The sequence below is a fragment of the Hippoglossus hippoglossus genome, chromosome 8 (genome assembly GCF_009819705.1).
Source record: "Hippoglossus hippoglossus isolate fHipHip1 chromosome 8, fHipHip1.pri, whole genome shotgun sequence".
Lineage (NCBI taxonomy): Eukaryota > Metazoa > Chordata > Actinopteri > Pleuronectiformes > Pleuronectidae > Hippoglossus > Hippoglossus hippoglossus.
This window is the reverse complement of record NC_047158.1, coordinates 4,058,157-4,079,508: the sequence shown is the minus strand read 5'-3', so window position 1 is coordinate 4,079,508 and position 21,352 is coordinate 4,058,157. Positions and strand designations below refer to the sequence as shown.

At 40.9% G+C, this 21,352-nt stretch overlaps 2 protein-coding genes across 2 annotated transcripts; one reads left to right on the top strand and one right to left on the bottom strand.

The window, feature by feature from the left end:
• Positions 1–2,634: 2,634 nt before the first annotated feature.
• On the bottom strand, positions 2,635–9,774 carry alg1 (ALG1 chitobiosyldiphosphodolichol beta-mannosyltransferase). The gene is made up of 13 exons (XM_034592381.1): positions 9,451–9,774; positions 8,187–8,264; positions 7,990–8,093; positions 6,698–6,846; positions 6,017–6,106; positions 5,635–5,748; positions 5,342–5,457; positions 4,777–4,815; positions 4,625–4,684; positions 4,429–4,539; positions 3,447–3,561; positions 3,134–3,209; positions 2,635–2,984 (listed from the first exon to the last, which is right to left on the bottom strand). Exons 1-13 carry the CDS (start codon positions 9,740–9,742, stop codon positions 2,850–2,852), a joined length of 1,479 nt encoding a protein of 492 aa, XP_034448272.1. The 5' UTR covers positions 9,743–9,774; the 3' UTR covers positions 2,635–2,849.
• Positions 9,775–11,848: 2,074 nt separating this feature from the next.
• On the top strand, positions 11,849–20,002 carry c8h16orf89 (chromosome 8 C16orf89 homolog). The gene is made up of 8 exons (XM_034593437.1): positions 11,849–12,086; positions 13,036–13,188; positions 13,809–13,959; positions 14,715–14,832; positions 15,997–16,159; positions 17,026–17,130; positions 18,856–18,945; positions 19,714–20,002. The coding sequence occupies exons 1-8, from the start codon at positions 11,909–11,911 to the stop codon at positions 19,815–19,817; spliced, it is 1,062 nt and encodes a 353-aa protein (XP_034449328.1). The 5' UTR covers positions 11,849–11,908; the 3' UTR covers positions 19,818–20,002.
• The last annotated feature ends 1,350 nt before the right edge of the window (positions 20,003–21,352 follow it).

Genomic DNA, 21,352 nt, shown 5'->3' with positions numbered 1-21,352 from the left:
TGTTGATATTGTGGTGGTGGTTACAAACAAATCAACAAGAAGAAAGAAAACATGTTTGATTCATAGTGAAACTGCAGCGGCTCAGAGGACGTCAGCTGAGCAGAAGGTTCTTCATATGTGGCCCAGGAGGCATTCACGTTCCCACTCTTAACAGGATGTGGACACGTGGCCCAGACCACCTCCCAATGTGGTCTGGTGTGATCGGATCACTGATCTCAGTGAGTTCACATCTGTACACAAAAAACACATGTCAACACCAGGTGTGCACCGGGTCTCAGAATGGCCCCCAGAGCAGCCCAGGGATGCACATGCAGCAGGGGGGGGGGGGGGGGGGGGGGGGGGGCTTTGCAAGTGAGGACGGCACCAGTCTTAAGGGTCAACCTGTCCACTTCATCCTTCCTCACAAACTAAAAGCACCACATGTCAGCAGGGCCTCAGGACAGACTAAACCTTGAGTTGAGGACTCCCTGATTACTACTACAGGAACAGATTTGTATGATGACAGCCGACATGTCAGGATTTGTGTTTGCAACAGTAATTGTGCCGAAAAACACTTTAGCAATAGGCATGCGTGTAGTACTGCTAAAGTAATCGTCTTCATGTATAAATACCTGTCCTGAGATAAGTAGAACAGCCAATGGTTAAGTCTGAACGTTCTTTCCGCAGAAAGTTAGGTTTGTAGAGATCCATGTTCCATTCTGTTTGGTATCTGACTACAGGAAGGGAGACGTTACAGTGTGTTTCTTTGTGAGTCTACTTCTCCACCCTGTGGTAAAACTCCAGTATTACAGTTAGTTCACAGGAGTTTTGCTGCTCAGACCTGCACCAGTCTGCTGATAGAGTGAATACAAGGCTTGTGATACATAAAGTCTGGCTGACATCGTTATTCACCAACATGCAACAGAGTGTCAATCAAGTTTTATCATTGTTAAGTTGGGATGAATATTGAAACCTTTTGAGTTTAGTAACTTAAATCCACTGGGGTCTCTTATTTACAGATGATGGGGTGGAAAGGGGATGAAACACAGGTTACATAGTAAAAGTTACAACAAGCTTAGAGGAGTTAGAGACATGGGCACTGCAGGGGGGTTTACGATTCAGGTAGTTCTTTTCACAAAAAAGAAAATAGATAAGTCTTAAATCGTATGGACACCACTGGGAAATAGTACATTTTTAAAATAAATCCATTATAAATCGAGGAAAAAGACTTCAGGGTCCTAAAGGTAAGAGCAGGCTCATCCTCTGCTCTATGATAATGCGGAGATGACTCGTTTTCTTAAACAGTGTAAACGATAAAAACCTCACAGAATTTCATTTTTTAATATCAACATCGTGGGAAGCCTGGTGACACTTCTGACCAAGATCCTGAGATGTTCTTCTCCCGAGGTCCTGATCTGCTCCACCACAAGAAACCCGGAGACGTACAGCGGCTTCAAGCAGCAGCTCGGTAAGAGGTTTTATTCTTACAGACATCGAGGTGATGGATGGTTAAAGACCTGTCACAATCAAACCAGTCTTAGTTTTTCCCTGATGACTAAAGTAAAGTTTAAAGTGTTGGATGAAGTTGGAGCTGATTTGTTTTTATTCTGATGACAAACAGTAACTTTAGCAGGACTCTGTCTTCTGTAGTTATTGGGGGAAGTTTGAGCCGTTTAACTCTGCATTCAGGTGCTTCTCGGATGGTCCAGAGATGGGAAGTCATTCTTCAGACTTCGCTGTATTCATGTGCTTTTAAGCAATAAGATGTTATGACAAACTGACTTTATTTACTTGTTACAACTTTCTGGTTGCTGTTAACTGTTTTCTGGCCTCAGTGATTAAACTTGTTTTGTTTTCACAGAAATCAGCCATCATGTGGTCACAGGACATGTCAGCCACGTGTTTCCTTACAGCAGATTCTCAGATACAGATGACACGACTGTAGCACCATAAACATTTTATTTACAAAAGTACATCATCAAAGTTTCTTTTATACATTCAAGTTCTCTGAAGTAGGAACAAAACAATTTTCACACCTACATTGATTTGGTCTGGACCTTCAGAATTTTCAGTTTAGTCTGAACCAAAATAGAAGGTGCAAAAGGAGCCTTGGTCCAGACTATCGATCTAATTTAGTCTGACCCCAAGAGGTGGTTTGGTCCTTAACATTTTTTGTGCATTGTTCGGACTTTCTGACCAATTGTAGGAAGTTGAGACAACATTAAACAATAGAAGAAGAAAAAGAAGAGGAAGCATCTCACAGGATTGCTTGTAGCCTTCACCTCCGATATGAACTTTGAACGATGAGGACGTTCATTTGGTGCATTGGAACTAGTGTGGAGAACTGCGCCTGAAGTTCATGATGCTGGTAGTAAAACCATGATGATATTACAGTAGTAACCAACTTAACCAGTTCATTCATTTTCTCCATTGAAACAGGAAGATTACTACCTGCTCAACTGACAACACGTCTATGTCAGATGCACACTCGTCTACAAACCAATCACTGTCGAGTACAGGTGGACACAGCCCACAAGTGATGACTGATTCTTTAGTCTGCTCACCAAATTACAAAGTGACACCAAAACTAACCAGATCAAATGTAAACAATGTAACAAAGCTTGGTTCAGATTTTTAGGTGTGAAAATGCCTGTTTTATTTTACAGGTGAGAATTTAATATCATCATCATCATCATCATCATCATCATCACATGGTCTGACTGGATCCTCTTCCTTCACACTCAGGACATTTTTCTCTCACTTCCTTGCTGCTCTTCATCACCATTTTTATGTGGTGTATGTCACTGAAGTCAACATATAATATTTTATCTGAAATATATAATGTCCTTTAAAAAAAGCTAACCTGATGTTTATCTCTCTGCAGCGATTAGAGGCAGGACGTTCTGGTCCCAGTTGTCGTCCCAGCACTGCCCTCTGCTGGTGCGGAGGTACCTCCTGAACGAATCCAGTCCGCCTGCTGAACTGGGAAACTCTGACAGGAGAGACTGCAAACACAAACAAGACGGAGCCACATTGCTCATTTAAAAGAAGATTAAACTCATACCTGTATCATCATGAAGTTCCTTAGGGAGTGAGATGGGAGCTGAATCGTTTTATTTTAGTGATTAAAAAACCATTGGAATTTATTTCTCACCTTGAGCTGCTCAGCGAGCTCCTGAGCGTCAGTGAAGATGAGTCCATTCTCCTGGTCTTTGACCAGCTCATGTAAACTGAGGAGAACAGCTGAGTTAGCACTGAGATACACACACACCTATGTTTTACTTGAACCAAACATCACAATCCAACATCAATAGTGAATTAAAACAAAGAGTGGGAGAAAATGAATGTGGCTGCATCAGCGTCAGGTGAGTTCACGTCTGCAGCCATTCACTTCAACTCTCACTTTAACGTCTTTGTACTCGTACGTTTGTCCATTCAAATCCCCGTTCTCCCTGTACAGTGCTCACCAGTCGAATTTGATGGCGCAGACGGGCAGACAGCAGCCGAACATGTCCACCACCTTCATGGGCAGATCCAGACCGCTGGACGACTTGTGGAGACAAACGCCCAGGTCTGCTGAACCTGCAGAACAGACGCCTGAGTGTGACTGAACAGGCTAAAGTAGTGAGACTCTCCTTTTTCCATGTCATAAAACTGATTTATTTCATTTTGAGGCAACTGTGTGTATATGTTAATAACAAATACAGTAACTTTACCGCAATACCTTTTCGGCAGTATATGCTAATTTTATTCTTGAATTCTGAACCTTCTGTTTTATTTTGCCTGAAGTGTATTTCACTGTGAGTTTGTTGTAACAAAGGGTTGGAAGAAGCTGATTCAGAGAAAAATACTGTATGTGTGGTTCTTTCAGTGCTTGTTCAAGAGTAACTTCTTGTTAGATTTGGGATTTAAGACATTTAAACACGGTCTGATGTTCACTAGGAAACATTTAATGCTTTAATATTGTTTAATACATATAATGCAGAACTCCTAAAGGGATCCAAGAACAAGCTTTCAGGTCTAAATTAATCTGTTATCACCTGACATTAAAATGTGTCCTCATGGAAAAGTGAATAGAGACTGTAGGGGACATTTACTCAATACAAAAAGTAACACATCGCCCAGGACTACAAGAAACAAAGCTGGAAGAAAAGTAAAGTTAAAGTGGGAGAAATGGATGTTTTTCTGAACCAAAAATAGCGACGACTATGGAGAACACAAACAGAATTGGTTAATGAAAACTGAGAGAATGGATGGACTGAAGGAGGTGTAACACCCAAAACTGTTTTCTTGTTGGTTTGTTCTATAGTATTATTAATGATGATACCGAAACGTATTAAAGGCCTAGTATGTAATATTTTGATATATTTAACAATTGGTCTTAAATCGTTGTCAGATAACGTGTGTGGCTGAGAGGTGCTGAACACAAACTGCTTGTTTCAATCTTACCTAATAAAACAGGATAATCTTCTGCCTCCAGCCAGGGAGTGCAGATCTTCACATGCTCTAGATTGAGAGAGTCTATCAGCTTCCTGTAGTGTTCTTTCTGAGGACCTTTACCTGCACAAACACACACACACACACATAAATAAAACGAAACCACTCTGACATCAGTGATGGACTGTGAGGCGGCAGGGCAGCTCACCTGTGATCGCACAGACTAAAGATGGTAACGAAGCTCCATCTTTAATGAACCCTTCGTACTCTGTAGAGAATAGACAAGTGTTTCATGATGAAACACGCTGGGATGCATTACAGGCTCAATGTGTAAGAGCATCAGTTAAGATCCAGTCATACCTTCAAGAGCCTTCAGCAGGACGGAGAAGTCTTCATCCTCTGTGGACAGAAACAATGTCTTTGATTTTTGACTAAATACAGACAGTATGAAATTCATTCAATCAATCAATCAAAGTTAACTTGAAATGAAGCCATCTTTGAGAAAAACTATTTTAACGCGCAAGTTTGATATTATATCTGCTAATATGCAGGAGGTGGGGTTTATGACCTATACTGCAGCCAGCCACCAGGGGTGATCAAGACACTTTGGCTTCCCTTTTGGAAGCCATCATCTCTGTTTACAGTCATGGTTAGGTTTAAACAGAATTAATTAAAAGGGTTATAAAAACGAATGTTATTGATAAATACAGGAATTAAATTAACAACATTATGAGAGAACCTTGGGAAGGCGTAATGTCTATAATCTAAACATTCATCCTGAGTCAGGCTGAAGAGGCAGGTTGTAAGTTTATGTCAAATGATTTCATCACTCTCAGCTGCTCTTAGATCCTCAGCATAAACTGATGGAGCTGTGAGAACCGGAGGACCTGAGGAGTCGTACTGGTTTATGACCTCTTTCTCTGACCTGTCCAGCTGGTGCTGCTGACCAGCAGAGCCGGCCGCTCCTTCCTCAAGGTCACAGAGTCATCAGTGAGATCACGGACTGAGAAGATCGAGCTCTCCGCCTCCACATCCTCAGAACTGAAAAAACACAACAGGTCAGTCAACATATTTTACTGCAGCTGACCAACACTCAGGCTTTCCTTTACTTTTAAGGAAAGAAAAACAACATCACATACAATAGTTACTCTGTAGCAGTGACTGTAGAGTGTCTCACAGTAACCGTGACATGTTCATTTGTGTTGTTGAACCGCTCACCCTCTGTGCTGAAACTGAGGATAAGTGTTGGCCAGTCTCATGAAGAGCTCATGCTGCAGCTTCAGTGGAGTCTCTCTGAAGATGGAGGCTGGTCTGTCGTAAAGAGTTGTCGCTCTGCAAAGGTCAAAAAGGTCGACACTGTCTGTACATCGTCATGTAAACAACATGTGTAAGAGTTTTATCGAGCGACTTGTGTTATGTCTCCAGAACCCTCTATCTGAATTTAACCATGGTCAGTTCAACAGTCCAGAGCAAAGTATCTTAACAGTATAAGGTGCTGGAGTCAGATGATTTAACTGTCATTTATATACTGTTAACATATTTTTAGTACCAGAGCATATCTGACTGTCAGATTCATAACTGGTTACATCATAAATCATACTTGATGCCCCAGTTTTTCTGCAGGTCGTCCTTCATGGCGTTGGTAACACACAGGTTGTGAGTGGCCAGAGGGCCGAAGAAGTGCTCGTACCTGGAGGAAAAGAATAAGACAACATCTAAACATCTGAATCACATCTAAACATCTGAACTGTGTCAGGACATCGCTGCACTTGACGGCTGGTAGAGGGATGTATTAAGAATTCTCCACCGAGAGAAACTGACTTTCATCCTTCATGACAACATCCAGGGATTTATGAAGATATGAAAACCAGTCTTGGACACAGTTACCTCCTCTGGCCTGGACTTTGTGAGTAAGCAATTAGAATTTAACTATGTAATTATTCTTGTTTCCCTTTTGTTTTGTATCATGGCTGAAAAGTTGTGACTGTCACTGTTCTATTAAAATAATTCAAATACTATGGGAAAAAAGTGTTTCTGTACATGTCTATTATTTGAAGTGTATGTAACCCTTAACATGGCCTCCCTGAATAAAAGATAAAACAAAATAAAGAAATGAAGGGTTTGATTGTAAACAAATAAATCATACAGCATATATCAGACCTGAGCTCTACATGGTCAAGATATAAAACATGAGCCGCTACAGACGACTTTCACTAGCATCATTTCTACCAAGTTCGGTAAACCACCGCGATCAGCCACACTGTTCTGTTGCAGTACTGACCACTTTGCCAATCTGACCACCGGGTGTCTCTGTCCATGACTCAGGGCCATGATGGTGTAGCCGTAGTTGTGCCAGTCAATGATCAATCTGCTGCCGCGCAGGACACACACTAACCAGGCCACTGCGATACTGGGCAGACCAGGGGGATTCTGGGATACAAACAGAGTCATTAACATAGCAGAGAAACTTCTGCAAGGTGGATTACATTAAATTCATACAGGCAGAATATACAGTTGTGTAAAACAAATTCAAGCAATACTATTCAACTTATTTCCATAATACAGCAGCTTGAGAAAAATGAGTTTGACGGTTCACTGACGGACCCTCTTTCATTCCCGCTCCTCACCCTAATGTCTGTTCTTGTAACTTTGGTGAGTGGGTACAATCTCCTCTGAGAAGTGTGGAACTGACTGAAGCTGCTTTCAGACATGTACTGAACTCTAGAGAATCTCTGGACAATCTATGGAGGGGCTGTATGTGAGAATGCAATTGTCAAAGTTGCTCTGGACGTTCTCCAAGAAAAAACTCCATATAATGTCTGAATGAGCCAATGTCAGAACACAGCAGGATTCACCACGAGCGAGTGTGGGGGTTGAACATGCATCTAACAGGCGACAGAGGAAAAAGAAGAAGAAAAAAAAATTCCGGATGAAAAAGCTGTGCTATACACATATAAGACACTGACGAAGATGTCAAGAGAGTTTGTGCTGATGAGAGCCGACACCAGCGTTGATGTGCTGTAAACAAAATCACACGATCTCCGCAGCAGAATGAATACATTACATCCTGACTCTGCCTACTTCACCACCCCTTGCCTGAATTCTGCAGAACATTTTGTTGCTGTTGTGAACGCACCTAAGCAGTGCAACCCCTCGTTGTGTTGTGTACGTGTGAAAGGAGAAGTTCGGAGTTCCTCCACAGGACATGTCTGAAAACAGCTATATTGTTGCTTTATAGTTGTAGTGATGATGAGAAACAGGGCTGAAACTAAATACTAACATTTAGTTACATTTATCATACTTTATTGAATGTTTAAAAAAACAAACAAAGGTATCTATCTAAGTGCTAGTGTCTAAAAACACAGAAACAAAAATGAGGGGAAAAAAGTTCTCAGATTTAGATGAATTATCTATTGATTAATCAATCAGGAGAATAACGGTTTCAAATGATTTACAGTGCATATCTGAAGGAAACTGCACAGAAGAAATCATTTCCATCACAGTCTGAGCTGCTGTCCAGGTTCATTCATCTGCAGAAACATGTCATTCATCGACTTTCAGAATGAAACAAACCTGCAGGAGAATGTGAGAATGCAGTTCCATCCTCAGCAGCACAGAGAAAAGCTGCAGACACTGAACAATCACTTTCGTCACATACGTGAGGGGCTTTGGTCCCACTGAAAAAATAAAGCAACAACACGGAAGAATAAATCGACTGAAAACAGCTGTTAAAAAAACAATAAAATCCCCCGTGATGTGGAACCAGTTACCTCGAAGACCTTTCACCTCTGCTATGGGGACTATCCTGATTTTATCCTCTCTCAGGACGTCCTGGTGAGGTTTGGAGTCTGAAATAAATGTCAGAGAAAGCATCTGTCATATGTACAGGTCAACTGATAAGGGACGTTTTTAATCTTTAATCTTTAATCTTAAGCACTAAGCTCACTCTAACACAATCACATAAACACATAAAAAGTCATGAAAGAATTAAAGATTAAAAAGACTAAACGTGTCACAGAAATTTAAGCATTACCACCCATAAAAATAATAAAACTAGAATGCAGTACCATTAAAGTACATTTTAAAGCTTTGCTGCTGTATTCCCTCGGGCAAAGTGTTTCTCAAGCTCTGCCCCACTTAGTGTTTAGCTGAGAATCGAACAGTTGACATCTTGTGTGCAGGTGTTTCTGTTCATGAACTGACGTTGGCACATAAGCCAACAGTAAACATCTAGACTAGACAATGTGGACATTGAATATGGTTCAGCTTTTGTACTACATTTGAGCATTCTGTACTTTTTGTCCTTTACATGCCTCTGGCTTCTTGGACCCATGTTAGCAAACAGGTGGAAAAATGCTCATCACTGAGGGAAGATTTGTGCAAAGGAGCTTTAGACGGGTGCTTTAGATATTCGTACTTATTCAAGTCTAACAGCTGTGAGCTTATGTTTTCATTTGGTTAAGCTCAATTAAACCAATGAAGTGTTGGGTCTTCGTATGAGATCTGACTGATTTGTGCTGTGATAAGAAGTCGATGATCAAATGGATCTCAGATCTTTAGTAATGACTTCAACTGTAACAGCCTCTGGATCAGTGTGCTTTAACTAACAGAGAGTAACAGATAACTGACTGACACTAACACCGTGTGTGTGTGTGTGTGTGTGTATTTCGATAGTTCTGAGGGTCAAGCTGTCTCCTCTGATGGGCAACCAGTCCCACCCCCTGCAGGACACCATCACAGCACTGGGCAGCTCCTTCGGAGACAGACTGATTCCCCCTGTGTGTCTGGAGGAGACCTATCATAGGTCGTTCCTTCCTGCAGCAGCGAGACTGTACAACCAGCTCTGCTCGCAAATTGAAAGGGCTGTTTAAGGGGATACGACTTGGTTTTGGGGTGAGGATTAGGTTAGGCATTTACTTCTGATGGTTATGCCAATGAGTGTTCCCCCTACAACTACAGAGAGACACGTGTGTGTGTGTGTGTGTGCGTGTGTGTGTGTCTGTGTGTCCGCGTGCCTGGGTCCTGGACTCTCACCTAAGAACCCGACAAACGTCACCTCATATCCATGTTTGCTCAGGGACAAGCAGTGATACTGCATACGGGGGCTGCGACCGATGTCCCCCAGCACCAGCGCACACACCCGCCGCTCGGTCCCGGCGTCCCGCTGCCGCAAACTCCACAGCCACAGCAACCACAGCGCGGATACCACCGTGAGACCCACGAGCCGAGGCGACACGCCCGGCATAGTCACACAAAACACCGCAAAAAGTGCCGCGACCAGCCCAAAGAGCGCCAGACAGGACGAGCCGCTGCAGGGCGACGCCATGTTTGTTTGTAACACGTGATGACGTGGCCCGGGGAAAGGGGAGGGGCTTCAGGTTTAAAGGGACCGTAGACTGCGAAAGAGAAAATAATGTCGTTTACTAACAACTGCGTCATGAAGGACAGAGGTGAAGGAGAAGCAGTGAGGAGTTAGGAAACAGGGTTCATTTCCTCTGTGTTGTAGAAGGTGCACCCAGAGTTAAAGAAAAGTTTCCTGTCAAGAGGAAAGATTTCAGTTCATGCAGTGTAGTGGCAAAGTACACTTTATATTCTTGTCCAAACCTTTGTGAGCTTCATGATCTTGTCTAACACTTTGTGCACTTCACATGACTGTCTGTTCTACCCACAAGGTAAAGATAAACAGGGTGATTTCCTGTTTTTCAGTTCCTGTCTCAAATCGGCCTATGAGAACCGATCTGAACTGGTTGAGACTATTGCCTTAGTTATTCCTATTAAGGATGCTTGAACTAACTGTTCTCTGTGGACATTCTGAGATCCGTGTGCCTCTGTGTTGATCCTTTCTGCAGAAAGCTCTTAGTGAAATACACAGAGACACCTTGGTGATTCAGCCTCTCTGATATTCAGATTTCCCCCACGGCAGAGAGAACATTTAACCAGGAGTTACCCACAGCAAGTAACACAAGAGATTCCAGTGCAAATAACAAATAAACCAAACAATAGTATAAACACATGAGGAATATACATGAAGAAAACCTTACATTGTGGAGAATTTCTCTTTGCATTCCACAATCGCATTTGTATTTGTCAGTTCTGATGATGAGATTTAGTTTTATTTTTGTATGTAGTTCTGATGATGATATTTATATTTAAGTTTAATGATGGTATTGTGAACTATCAGTTCAATAAGCTTGTGATTCACTGGACAGATTTGACAGAGAAGAAATCTGGGCTCAGACAATCGTGAGGATTCACAACAGCTCTGGATCGTGTCACGACAATAAAACAGCTGGTTTGTTTTTTCCTCTATATATTTCTTTTCCTTTCTTTTTAGTTTTTTCTATATTTACGGGTTTGTCCAGGTGCAACTATGATGATACATCTCTTTTAATGTTGCTGCCCAAATGAATTGTTGGACCACATTTTCCCCTTTCCTTTCATAAAGGATGATCTGGTGTTTGCTATTTTAAAGTCAGGAAGCACTGAAACTCCTCTACATTAAAAAAATTCGAACAGCTCTTACTATGGCAGTCGCTGAAGTATTTGCAGATCCTTCCTTAATTAAATGGAAGTTTCAAACACACCCTGAGTCGAGCAAAAATATTGGCGGGACCTTGATACCACGACTCCACTCCACAATCACTAGAAGCTGACTCCAATTGTTAGAAGCACAAGATGGCAGTATTCTTATTCATTATATTTTGGCCTCATTTCTGGATAGTGGGAGGAAGTGGAGATGTGTCATCCGTCTTTATTGACAGCCTATTGTTTAAATATCAACTGATAAATGACTAAGTACTTTAGTCTGTTTATTTGTGGTGTACTTCATCAATTAAAAAAAATCTCTTTCTTTAGCTAGTTCTAGCTGTTCTTGTTTTTATTTTCAAATTAGAACTAATTCCAGCCCATAAACGGATTATTTTGCATTTCTACATTCTGTTTTACAAAGTCTATATCAGGAAAATATATAAGGTGATCTCCTAAAACATAAATATATCCCAAAGTTAGCTAACATAGCTTATTCAATCTATGTTAAGCCCCAGTGTTCCACCTGTGAGCTGCTTTAGCCTTGGTATGATTGAGATGTGTGGCATTTTTGAGGTTACATTACATTATTACATATCATTTAGCTGACACTTTTATCCAAAGCAAATTACAATAAGTGCAGGTTCAGCAGTTATTTAAATAGAGGCATCAGTGATGTTTAGGGAGGAAACTGGATGTGAAACGTGTAGGAAAAGACACTTCAGGTCTGGTAAAAGTAATAAATACAATGTTTCCCGATATCATCCAGAATATAAAGTCAAAATGTAGTCAACAGTAACAGAAATAAATATAGACAATTTTTGAAATCATCTTAAATCTTGATTTCATAATAACAGCCCCTCTGACGTCATGGTTCCTCCCCCAGCTCGTCCTCTCGCTCTCTCTCCATCTCTCTGGGTCTGTCCCGGAGCCTCAGACTGGAATTATCCGGGTGAGAGGACACAACATGCGGACAGCGAGGCTCCAGGCGGCCGCGGTGCTGCTCCTGTTCGCCGCAGTGTGCGGGTCGCGCGCGGAGGTGATCGATGACGTCCTGGGCAGCCTCTCCAGAGGAGCATCCTTCCTGGAGCAGCAGCATGAGCACATCAACCTGGACGGAGTGGTCGGGTTCCTCATGCTGCAGGGTAGGTTCACACTGCAGCTGTGGGACGACTCACCTCTGAGGGACTGACCTTGTTCTTGCAGAAACAGCTGCAGCTTTCTGCGTGTCTGTCTCGAGTGGGTTCAGTTAAAGTGGGTCAATGATTTCAGTCTGTCAGATCATTAGTCCAAACAGGCCACGGTGGGAATGAACTACTCAGGAGAGACTGGGCGGCCTCAAATCTTATTGCATGTCTCTTAGTAACTAACGGAACTAAAAAAGAAAACAAATTCATTATCAAGTTACAACCTTTGCATGATGATTAAATGACAGAGCAGTCCATACTTATTTGAATGGAAGAGGTCACACCCCACAGGGACTGTTGAATTATTTATCTCCAACAATAATATCTGAAAATATGCATTGTTTTTCAGTAATAGTATAATAGTATAAGTAGAGTAGATGTAAAAGTAGATGATATGAGCCTTTCCCAGACATACCAGGATCAATATAGGTGATATGCAAACTTTTTACAGAATAAACAATACATTGCATTTAATCTTACGTTTTAAAAATATTTTTTTTCTTAATTCAAGTTCTAAATAATTGCTTGTATAGATCAGCTATTGGCCAATTTTAACTAAATTTGGGTGTCCAGGTTTAGGGAAAACCTTCTCCAGCATGACAGTTTTCTAGCACTTAATACTCTCAAAGCCACCAAGTCTGCAATTGTTACAGCATCTTTAATAAACAATGATAGGTTTTTGAATTTGTAATACGCCATTAGAAAAACTCACCAAACCAACCAAACACACAAATATTGGCTGCAACTAACAATTATTTTTATTACCAATGTGATCTGCTGATTATGTTTTGATCAGTCAATTGTTTTGTCTATTAAATGTCAGAAACATAATTTCTCATGAACCAAGAGACCAAAGCACAAAAGGTTTGTTACGCTCCTGATTATTCTCGTCTGTTTTGTTTCTCAGCCGAGCTGAAGGAAGCTGTTCGGACATGGCCTCACACTGACATGGTCAGCTGGGCTCAGAGAACCTCCACCGTAGCACTGGTCAAACGTCTTGACCAAACCTTTGAAAAGGCTGTCGCTGCCCTGCAGCAGAATGACCCCAAGTACTACAGAGGTGAGACCTGTACAGCTGCAGAAAGACGTTTATCTCCCAGAAGTCCTTGTGGTATGATGTCAGATGCAATGGTAGAAACTTCCCAGTAAACTCATGTTTGGAGTAAATCTACTCAAATTTCTTGATACCTCAAAGTGGAAAGTTATTTATATGGCAGTGTACATTTGTTTATATACATTTATTTCTTTTAATTTGCACTTGCATATGTTATATGGGCTCCGTGCTGTTACTGGGAAAATATATGACTTCAGGAACATAAGACTCTGGGAAAATAAGAATAGGTAATAGGACGTGAAAAATAAGGTATCTGGGAACATAGAGCTTTGGTAAGATTGTATTGTAGAAACATGTGACTATGGGGCACAGGACTGTGGGAAGATAGGACTGGGAAAGTGTCCTTGGGCAAGATGCGGAACCCCAAATTGCCCCTTCTCATAGAGAAAGTGCCTCACATAGATGCACTGTATGAATGTGTGTGTGAATGGGTGAATGTAAAGCTGTACTGTAAAGCGCTTTGAGTGGTCATCAAGACTAGAAAAGCGCTATTTAAATACAGACCATTTACTATTTACTATAGGAACATGAGACTCTGTGAACAATGACTTGTGTATGTTGTGCAGAGTTTGAGCCCTTGCTGTCGTGGAGTTTCTACTTGATTCCCCAGGAGTGGAGCTCCACAGATCCCAGCCTGGTCTATCCCTCCACCACGACCACTGAGTGTTATGATGAGCAGCTCAGTGACAAATGTCTGACCCTGCTGCTGGGAACCTGGTATGAACACACTCCAACAGAAAGAACAACAACACACTATAGCTTGAGTTTATTAAATAAACTAGTGCAGTGCCTGTTCTAAACCCGTCTGTTTGTAAATGGCCGTTTGTTTGTCCTCTGGACAATCTGTCACTTTTTTATTGTGTCATGTTGGACGTTGACGAGGTTTTTATAAACAGTCTAGGGTGCAGAGGGAAGTCAGAAAACTTAGCATTCATCCTACCTGGTTTATCTCTAATGAAGCTGTTGTGTGTCCCTGATCAACCAGATTTTGTTTTTGAAACAATTGTATAGTCAGTAAATTTCATAAAATGGAACTGAATTTGCTTGATTACTGTTCATGTATGTGGCTTATATATACATTTTAATGATTGATTTAACTGGTGTTATTCTTTCATAATTGAATGTCGGCTATTTCAGAGGTCTAATAAACAACCGACTCATCCGACTCTTCAGACAAATTGCAAGAGAGGAAGTGATTCTGTGAATGTTGTTGCCATGACGAACATCAGACATCAGCACTCGCAACACTCGCAACCGCAATTGTCTGTGTCTCAATCCGATATGGTGAACTAAAATTAATAACACTTCCATGGTGAAGCCAAGCAGATGAACAGTTCTCGAGTTGTGTTCCACATACAGACAGACAGAAGGACAGATTTCTGGAATTAGTGGATGGATGAATAGTTACATATGTTATAGTGTTGTGAGGAATCTCACCTACCTGTCTAAGTCACGCTTATCTCTCTGAGCAGGAAGATGAACGGGACGCCCTGTATCGTGACCAAGCCCTGTCGGGACACCATGACTCATTTTGGTTGTCCGCATTACTCCTTGTCCCACCAGCTGCTCTACTTCATGATTGGGAAAATGGTGAGAAGTACATCATCACAAACTATTAAATCACTGAAAACATTTAGGAAAGCATGGCTCATTTTTTCAATCTCACACACCCTGCTGTTTTCCCCACCAAATGGGGATTCATTGGCTGCTGAAAATAGTCCCCTACAAACAACTCAGGTGCATTTGCACAAGAGGATAATCACTGCATATTATATTATGCCATGAACAAGCAAAGGAGGTCTCTAACTTATGGAGCCAAAAACTCCAAAAGATTTCACAGTGCCCGAAACAATATTGTACATTGCCCCTTTAACCAAGTACCAACAAAAGAAAACAAAGAAACAAGGAATCAAACAAATGAAGAAAAAACTAATTTGAAACAAAAGGCCCAATAATCTAAATAAAATCTTAATGTGGGAAGAAACAGGGACAGTCAAGATCATGCATGAAGACAGTCTTGTAAAACAGACCAAGGTTAATAAATAAAAGTTTTGTTACGCTATCATGCTGTCTTGATTAAAGTACTAAAACAGGGAAAATAAAATACACGATTCTGCTGCCGACACACTCAGACACACACACTGCTGTACTCTGGGCTCTATGTTGAAAATTGCATTTCATGTTTTGTGATGCAATTTTGTACCACAAACACTTGCGGTGTCCACAGCTTCTGCGCCCACACCACGCTACACTTCCTTACAGGAGGGTGAGAGACAGAGAGAGAGAGAGACAGAGAGAGAGAGAGAGAGAGAGAGAGAGAGAGAGAGAGAGAGAGAGAGAGAGAGAGAGAGAGAGAGAGAGAGAGAGAGAGGGTGTCCCTAAATAATCCTTCCCCACTGTTCTATTGTCATCGCCGTTCCAAATAAAAAATATAGAATATCCTCTGATTTATTCTATAATTCATAATAAAACAAACAAGCTGAAAACAGGAGCATTTCTTTACTTTTCAAGGCAATTTGCTTTTTAGATTTTGATATGTCGTCTGTACAAAGTGTGCAATATACCAAGTCAATTTCACAGAACCTGGTCAGAAAAATCATGCTCTGATCAGCAAAGGGTTGGACTGACTGAATTGCAACTTATAAAGATGAAGCCAATAAATGAGCAGAAAGGTTGCTGTGATTATTACCTCGACTCTACAGACTTAATGTGGGGATCCAGGCTAGAATCTGACCGGTGTGTTTCCTCCCCCAGAGAGGCTGCACTAACCTGCTGAAAGGCGACACACGACCGACTAGAGCCAACATGACTGAGAGAAACTACCAGAGGATCTTCTGCTCCAACATGATGAAGACCAACCTGGACATCATCAAAGATGGTCTGACCGAACAGACAGTCGACATCTTCATTGAAAACAGTGAGTGAGACCCTCACGCTATTTAAATCACTGTCTTCCAAAAAAGGTTTTATACCATTTCATTTATGTCTTTGTTACAATGTTTACATTCGATCTGGTTAGTTTGGGTTTTACATTGTAATGCAGGGAGCAGCCTAAAGAATGTTGTATGACCTTTGTGTGAGCTATACTCGACAATCCTACGAGACGCTTGTTTTTCTTCTTCTATTGTTTAATGCTGTCTCAACTTCCTGCAATTGGTCCGAACTATCCAAAAGAGGGTTTTCACACTGTAAACCATCCCAACCATGGTTCTGTTTGATCTGGACTGAGACCACCTGTTTTGGTTGGACAACATTTTGATGAGTTGGTCTGGACCGTGGTCTGAGGAACCTTTCAAACCTGTTATTTTGGTTCGGATTAAACTGAAAAGTCAGAAAGTCTGGACCACACAAGGTGTGAAAGAGCACTCTTTACAACTACGGTTAATCAGATGTGGAACTTTGTCAGACATTTTTACACATTCTTCTATAAATATAACATTTATTTAGATTTCGCAGTGGTTTTTGGTGTATTATTTTTCACAGGGATAATTGAAGAGTCACCAACTTTATTCGTTGTAGTGCAGAGATCTGCTTTGATCTTTGAATCTCTGAGATACTGAAGCTCATGTCAGGAAATTCTTGAAACACAGGAATCTGCACTGTTGTCAAATGCATCTGTCTCACACATTGGCAGAATCTTGTTGTTTTGAGGACAAAAAACATTTTAAGGTTCAATCTGAAGCTATGAAATTGTTGAATTACAATGGGAGATTCAGCAGAAACAGTTTTGAAAAATGTATTTGTTGGTTTCTGAGCTTGAGTCCCTCTGTTCTCTGTCGACAGTCCTGATATGTGGATTGGCTGGTTTCTCCGACTTCTACAAAGCTGATTGGCTGCAGCACATCCTCAGGCTGCAGGACGAGGAAGTGGGCTGCTTTGGGAGAGACAGTGAGTGTTTGAACAGAATTAAAATAATCAAAACCAGTTTAAAATACATCTAAGTGTTACTGAATCAGAATCATGGTCATCTCATAATGTCCAGCATGTGTAGTTATCAAATTAGATTTTTCAAAGTCTAATATCTTTTGTTAATGTTGTCAGTTTTTTTTAAATCAATGTTTATCTCTGTTGTTGTGCCTCCGCGCCAGCAACAGTCAGTGGCCGTAGCCATTATGTTTTCGGGTTGTCCGTCCACACATCTGTTCCATTCTTGTGCATCTATGAACTGATTAGATTTTAGCGGCCAAAGGCCAAAGACCAAGGTCACTGTGACCTTACAAAGCACATTATTTGCCTTGTGAACGTGATATCTCCGGAATGCCTTGAGGGAATGTCTTCAAATTTGGCATAATCATTCAATTGGACTCAACAAAGAACTGATTCGATTTTGGTGGTCGAAAGTCAAAAGGTTAAGGTCACTGTGACCTCTCAAAACAAATGTTTTGCTTAGTAATATCTCAAGGTCACTTCAAGGGAATCTTTTCAAATTTGGCACACCTGTTCACTTGGACTCATGGATTAAATGATTAGATTTTGTGGGTCAAAGGGCATGGTCACTGTATTGGCCTCTTTTACATAACATCTTAAGTCTGCCTTGATGGAATTTCTTCAACTTTTGATCACTTGAGCTCTAAGATATTCAGAGTTGATTTCATCGCTCTAAGTGCAAAGGTCACAATGACCTTATACAAGTCTGGGGGGGGAAATGTAGACTGAAACTGCACTGGTAGGCAGAGGGATACAACCACAGGGTGGTAATTCTAGTATTGAAATAAGTTATGATCACATTGATTGATTTAGTTGGGTCACATGGATACAGTTGCTGAAAACTGGAGGTAATGCATTTAACCAGTTTTTCTCGAGGGAGGGAAATGAGGTACGAAAGGTGGGAGCTCTTCAGACCATTCACTGTTGGAAGGTTCAGAAGACACTTGTTTTTGATAATTTGCACAGAACTAAGACTTCAGACATTTTTTTATAGATTCAGCAACTAAGTGTTCACACTGCAATTTCAGCAGGAAATGCTATTTTGTTTAGATTTTTATTTACATCAATTTGTATTATTTAATTAATGAATTTTCTTTTCTTTTAATGTGTGAAGATGCTTTCACGGTATAAGATGCTTATTTCATCAGCAGCCATAATGACGCCACTCGACGCTCCTTCTAACAGATCATTCAGAGTTCAGTTCAGGTGAAGAAGCAAAAGAACTCAGACAATAATTCTGTCCCTGTCCAACTCAATTCTTTGATTTAGTTTTCAACGACTAATTTTAATACACACGAACCAGATCAGTCAGAACAACATTTCATCTTGATTCAGCAGCTCAGTGTTCACATGTCATTTTCAGCATTAAATCCATTTTCTAGTTTACAGTCTGGTTTACATTAAGGTACAGCTATTGATATTAGCTCAGTGGTTTTGAGTCTATTCTGCCTGATCTGTGTCTTTAGTTGGTATATAGTTTGTGTTGCGTGTATTTATACATAAAGAAGTCCAAGCTTAGATCTACCAATAGTTAACTTACTTTTAATACTGGATCTTTAAAGGTAATGGTAAACGTAAACTTACTTTTTATTTGGAAGGTGTCGACAACCTGAACCAAATTAAGCATTTATTTTAGATGCTCTATGCAAGATAGTTGATTTTCTCTGCTGTGCTCTGTTTCCTCAGAGAGCATCATGTCTCAGATCATTGGAGACGAGCTGCTGGAACAGCTGCAGCCGCACAGGAGAGTGAAGAGGAGGGAGAAGATACTTCCAGGTCAGTTTGAGTTTGTGTAATGTTCTTTGAGAGACTGATTGATCTAAAAAGACATGCATCTCACATTAGAGTTGAAGGTTTGGTTACTTGTGACTGGTCAAGTACATGTATTGGTGGGACCTGGATACCACAGCACCACTCCATGATAACTATATCATACACTCTGACTCCAAATGATGTCAAAAGTGCAAGATGGTGGCACCTGTACCCGCAATATTTTAGCTTAATTTTAGTAAAATGTGAGGAAGTGGACACGTCCATCATTTACACTTTATGATTACAACCCAGGTTTCTGAGACGATTCATGATCCTTAGAGGATAAAGATAAAGATAGATATTCCCCTACCACCACCTTTAAGTTAGTATATGCGGATCCATCAAGTGTATTCATAAAGTGGATTTGATCGTTTCTGAAAGTGGGAGGAAGTGGAGATGCGTCGTCCATCTTAACACTTTACAGTACAAACTCTTGCTCAGGGGGGGCCTGCTAACTAGGTCTGTTCCAAACTACACCAGCATGCACTCAACAAGCACCTTATTAGGAACACCACACTTACACAGGGTAGTTCCTCTGCTTTTAAAACAGCCTCAGTGCTTTGAGTCATGGACTCCACGAGAAGTTGGAAACATCTGCTCCATGTTGACTTGGCTGTTGATGCACTGGAGCATTTAACAACTGTTGTTTTGGTGTTAGCTGCTTTTTAAATGAAGCATTTGACTATTTTCGCTAATTCTTCTTTCGTCCCCATCTCTCTCCTCTCGTCTCAGATGGCTGCTCCAGTCACATCACAGCTGTGGCTGTTGGCGCTCTGGGAGGGTACCTGAACTATTACCTGACTGAACAGGACATAACGAAGAGGCCGCTCTCCTGAACGCGCACCCAGCCTCACCCTGCTGCCACAGCCGGGGTTGTGCATTCAGGTGAACAGAATGTTGTAGATCATCAGGTAGAGACTCCCAACACAATATTTGGCTTCATGAAAATGATGACAAATACTTAAAATGCTGGGATGTGGCTGTTTGGCACAAAATGGAAATTAAAGAGATTTTCTTTTTTGTTATTTTTTTCCATGTTGTAATATATGCTTATAATGAACAAGAAGTTTAATTATCCATGTGCTCATTCCTTCCTACAGCTAAGAATGTAATTAATGTAAAACAAATGATGCCTGAGGAAAGTGGTGATTAAGCAGGTGCTCATGTGGTCATCATGTTTTTCTGATCATCATCAAACTGCTGTCTGTGTTAGTTCGTGTTTCTGTTGATGGTGACAAATAGGGTTGCAAAGGGGCGGAAACAATTTTCGTTAAATTTCCGGAAACCTTCTGGAAACTTTCCATGGGAAGCTAAGCTCGGGAATTTTGACACTTGTTTTGCAAAAGTTAGCCTATAACAGGGAACTTAAATGTAGTTGAAAACAAGACTAGGCAAGCCTAGCTCAGCTGAACCCTGGATGCAGCTAGTTGCGAACATTGTCTGCCAGAAACCTAAACCTATGACTTTCTGTTGTTTTTGAACATCTTTGTCATTACCTAGCATATTGATTACTTGTTACACTGAAGCCATGTTCATTTTAATCCCAAGTTTATTTGTATACAGTAGGCTAACCTTTTACAGCAGTGAGAGTAGGATGTATGTATGTCCACACAAAAGTACACCATCACCTCGATTACTCGCAGCTGTTGGGGTCCATCAAAAAAGCGCGAGTTGGGCGACTTATCGAAAATAAAAGTAATTACCCCAAATTAAAGGCTGAGCAATAAAAACGTCATTCAATTATTAAACTATTAGACCTCCTATTAACAATTTTAAAGATGTATGGAATGCAGCACACGCTGTGTTTCTTTGCAAAGGATGTAGCTAGCTAATGTAAACCAAATTGACAGAATTAATGGATTTGTGTGAAGAAAGCATTGAGACCTCAAAGGATTCAGAGGAAAAAGGCTAAAACTAGAGGCTTGAGAAGCTTGACTAAATGCTTTCATAGGGAATACAATTATTTTATTCAACATTCATGTTTTTTGTTGTTCAATGAAAGAATCCATTAAAGTTCTACTCACAAATATTTAGGGTTGGACTATATTTATGTCTGTATATGACAAGGTAAATACAGTTAGTATAAATTACCCCAAAATTTCCAGTTAATTCCCATATATTCCCGTTAATTCCCATGGAAAGTTTCCAACTTTGAATTTTGCAACCCTAGTGACAAACAACAGGAACAGTGGTTGTCTCCTGGTTGTCCGACTGATGGTTTTCGAAGAGTTACAAACAGACACAGTGGGAAGGTGCAGGGTACAGGGCTCAGTAATCAGGGAGTCAGGGATCAGGGTGTCAGAGGGTCACAGATTATGGGATCAGGGGGTCTCAGATGCCGTTTGCCCATTGGACTGGAATACTGAGGCCT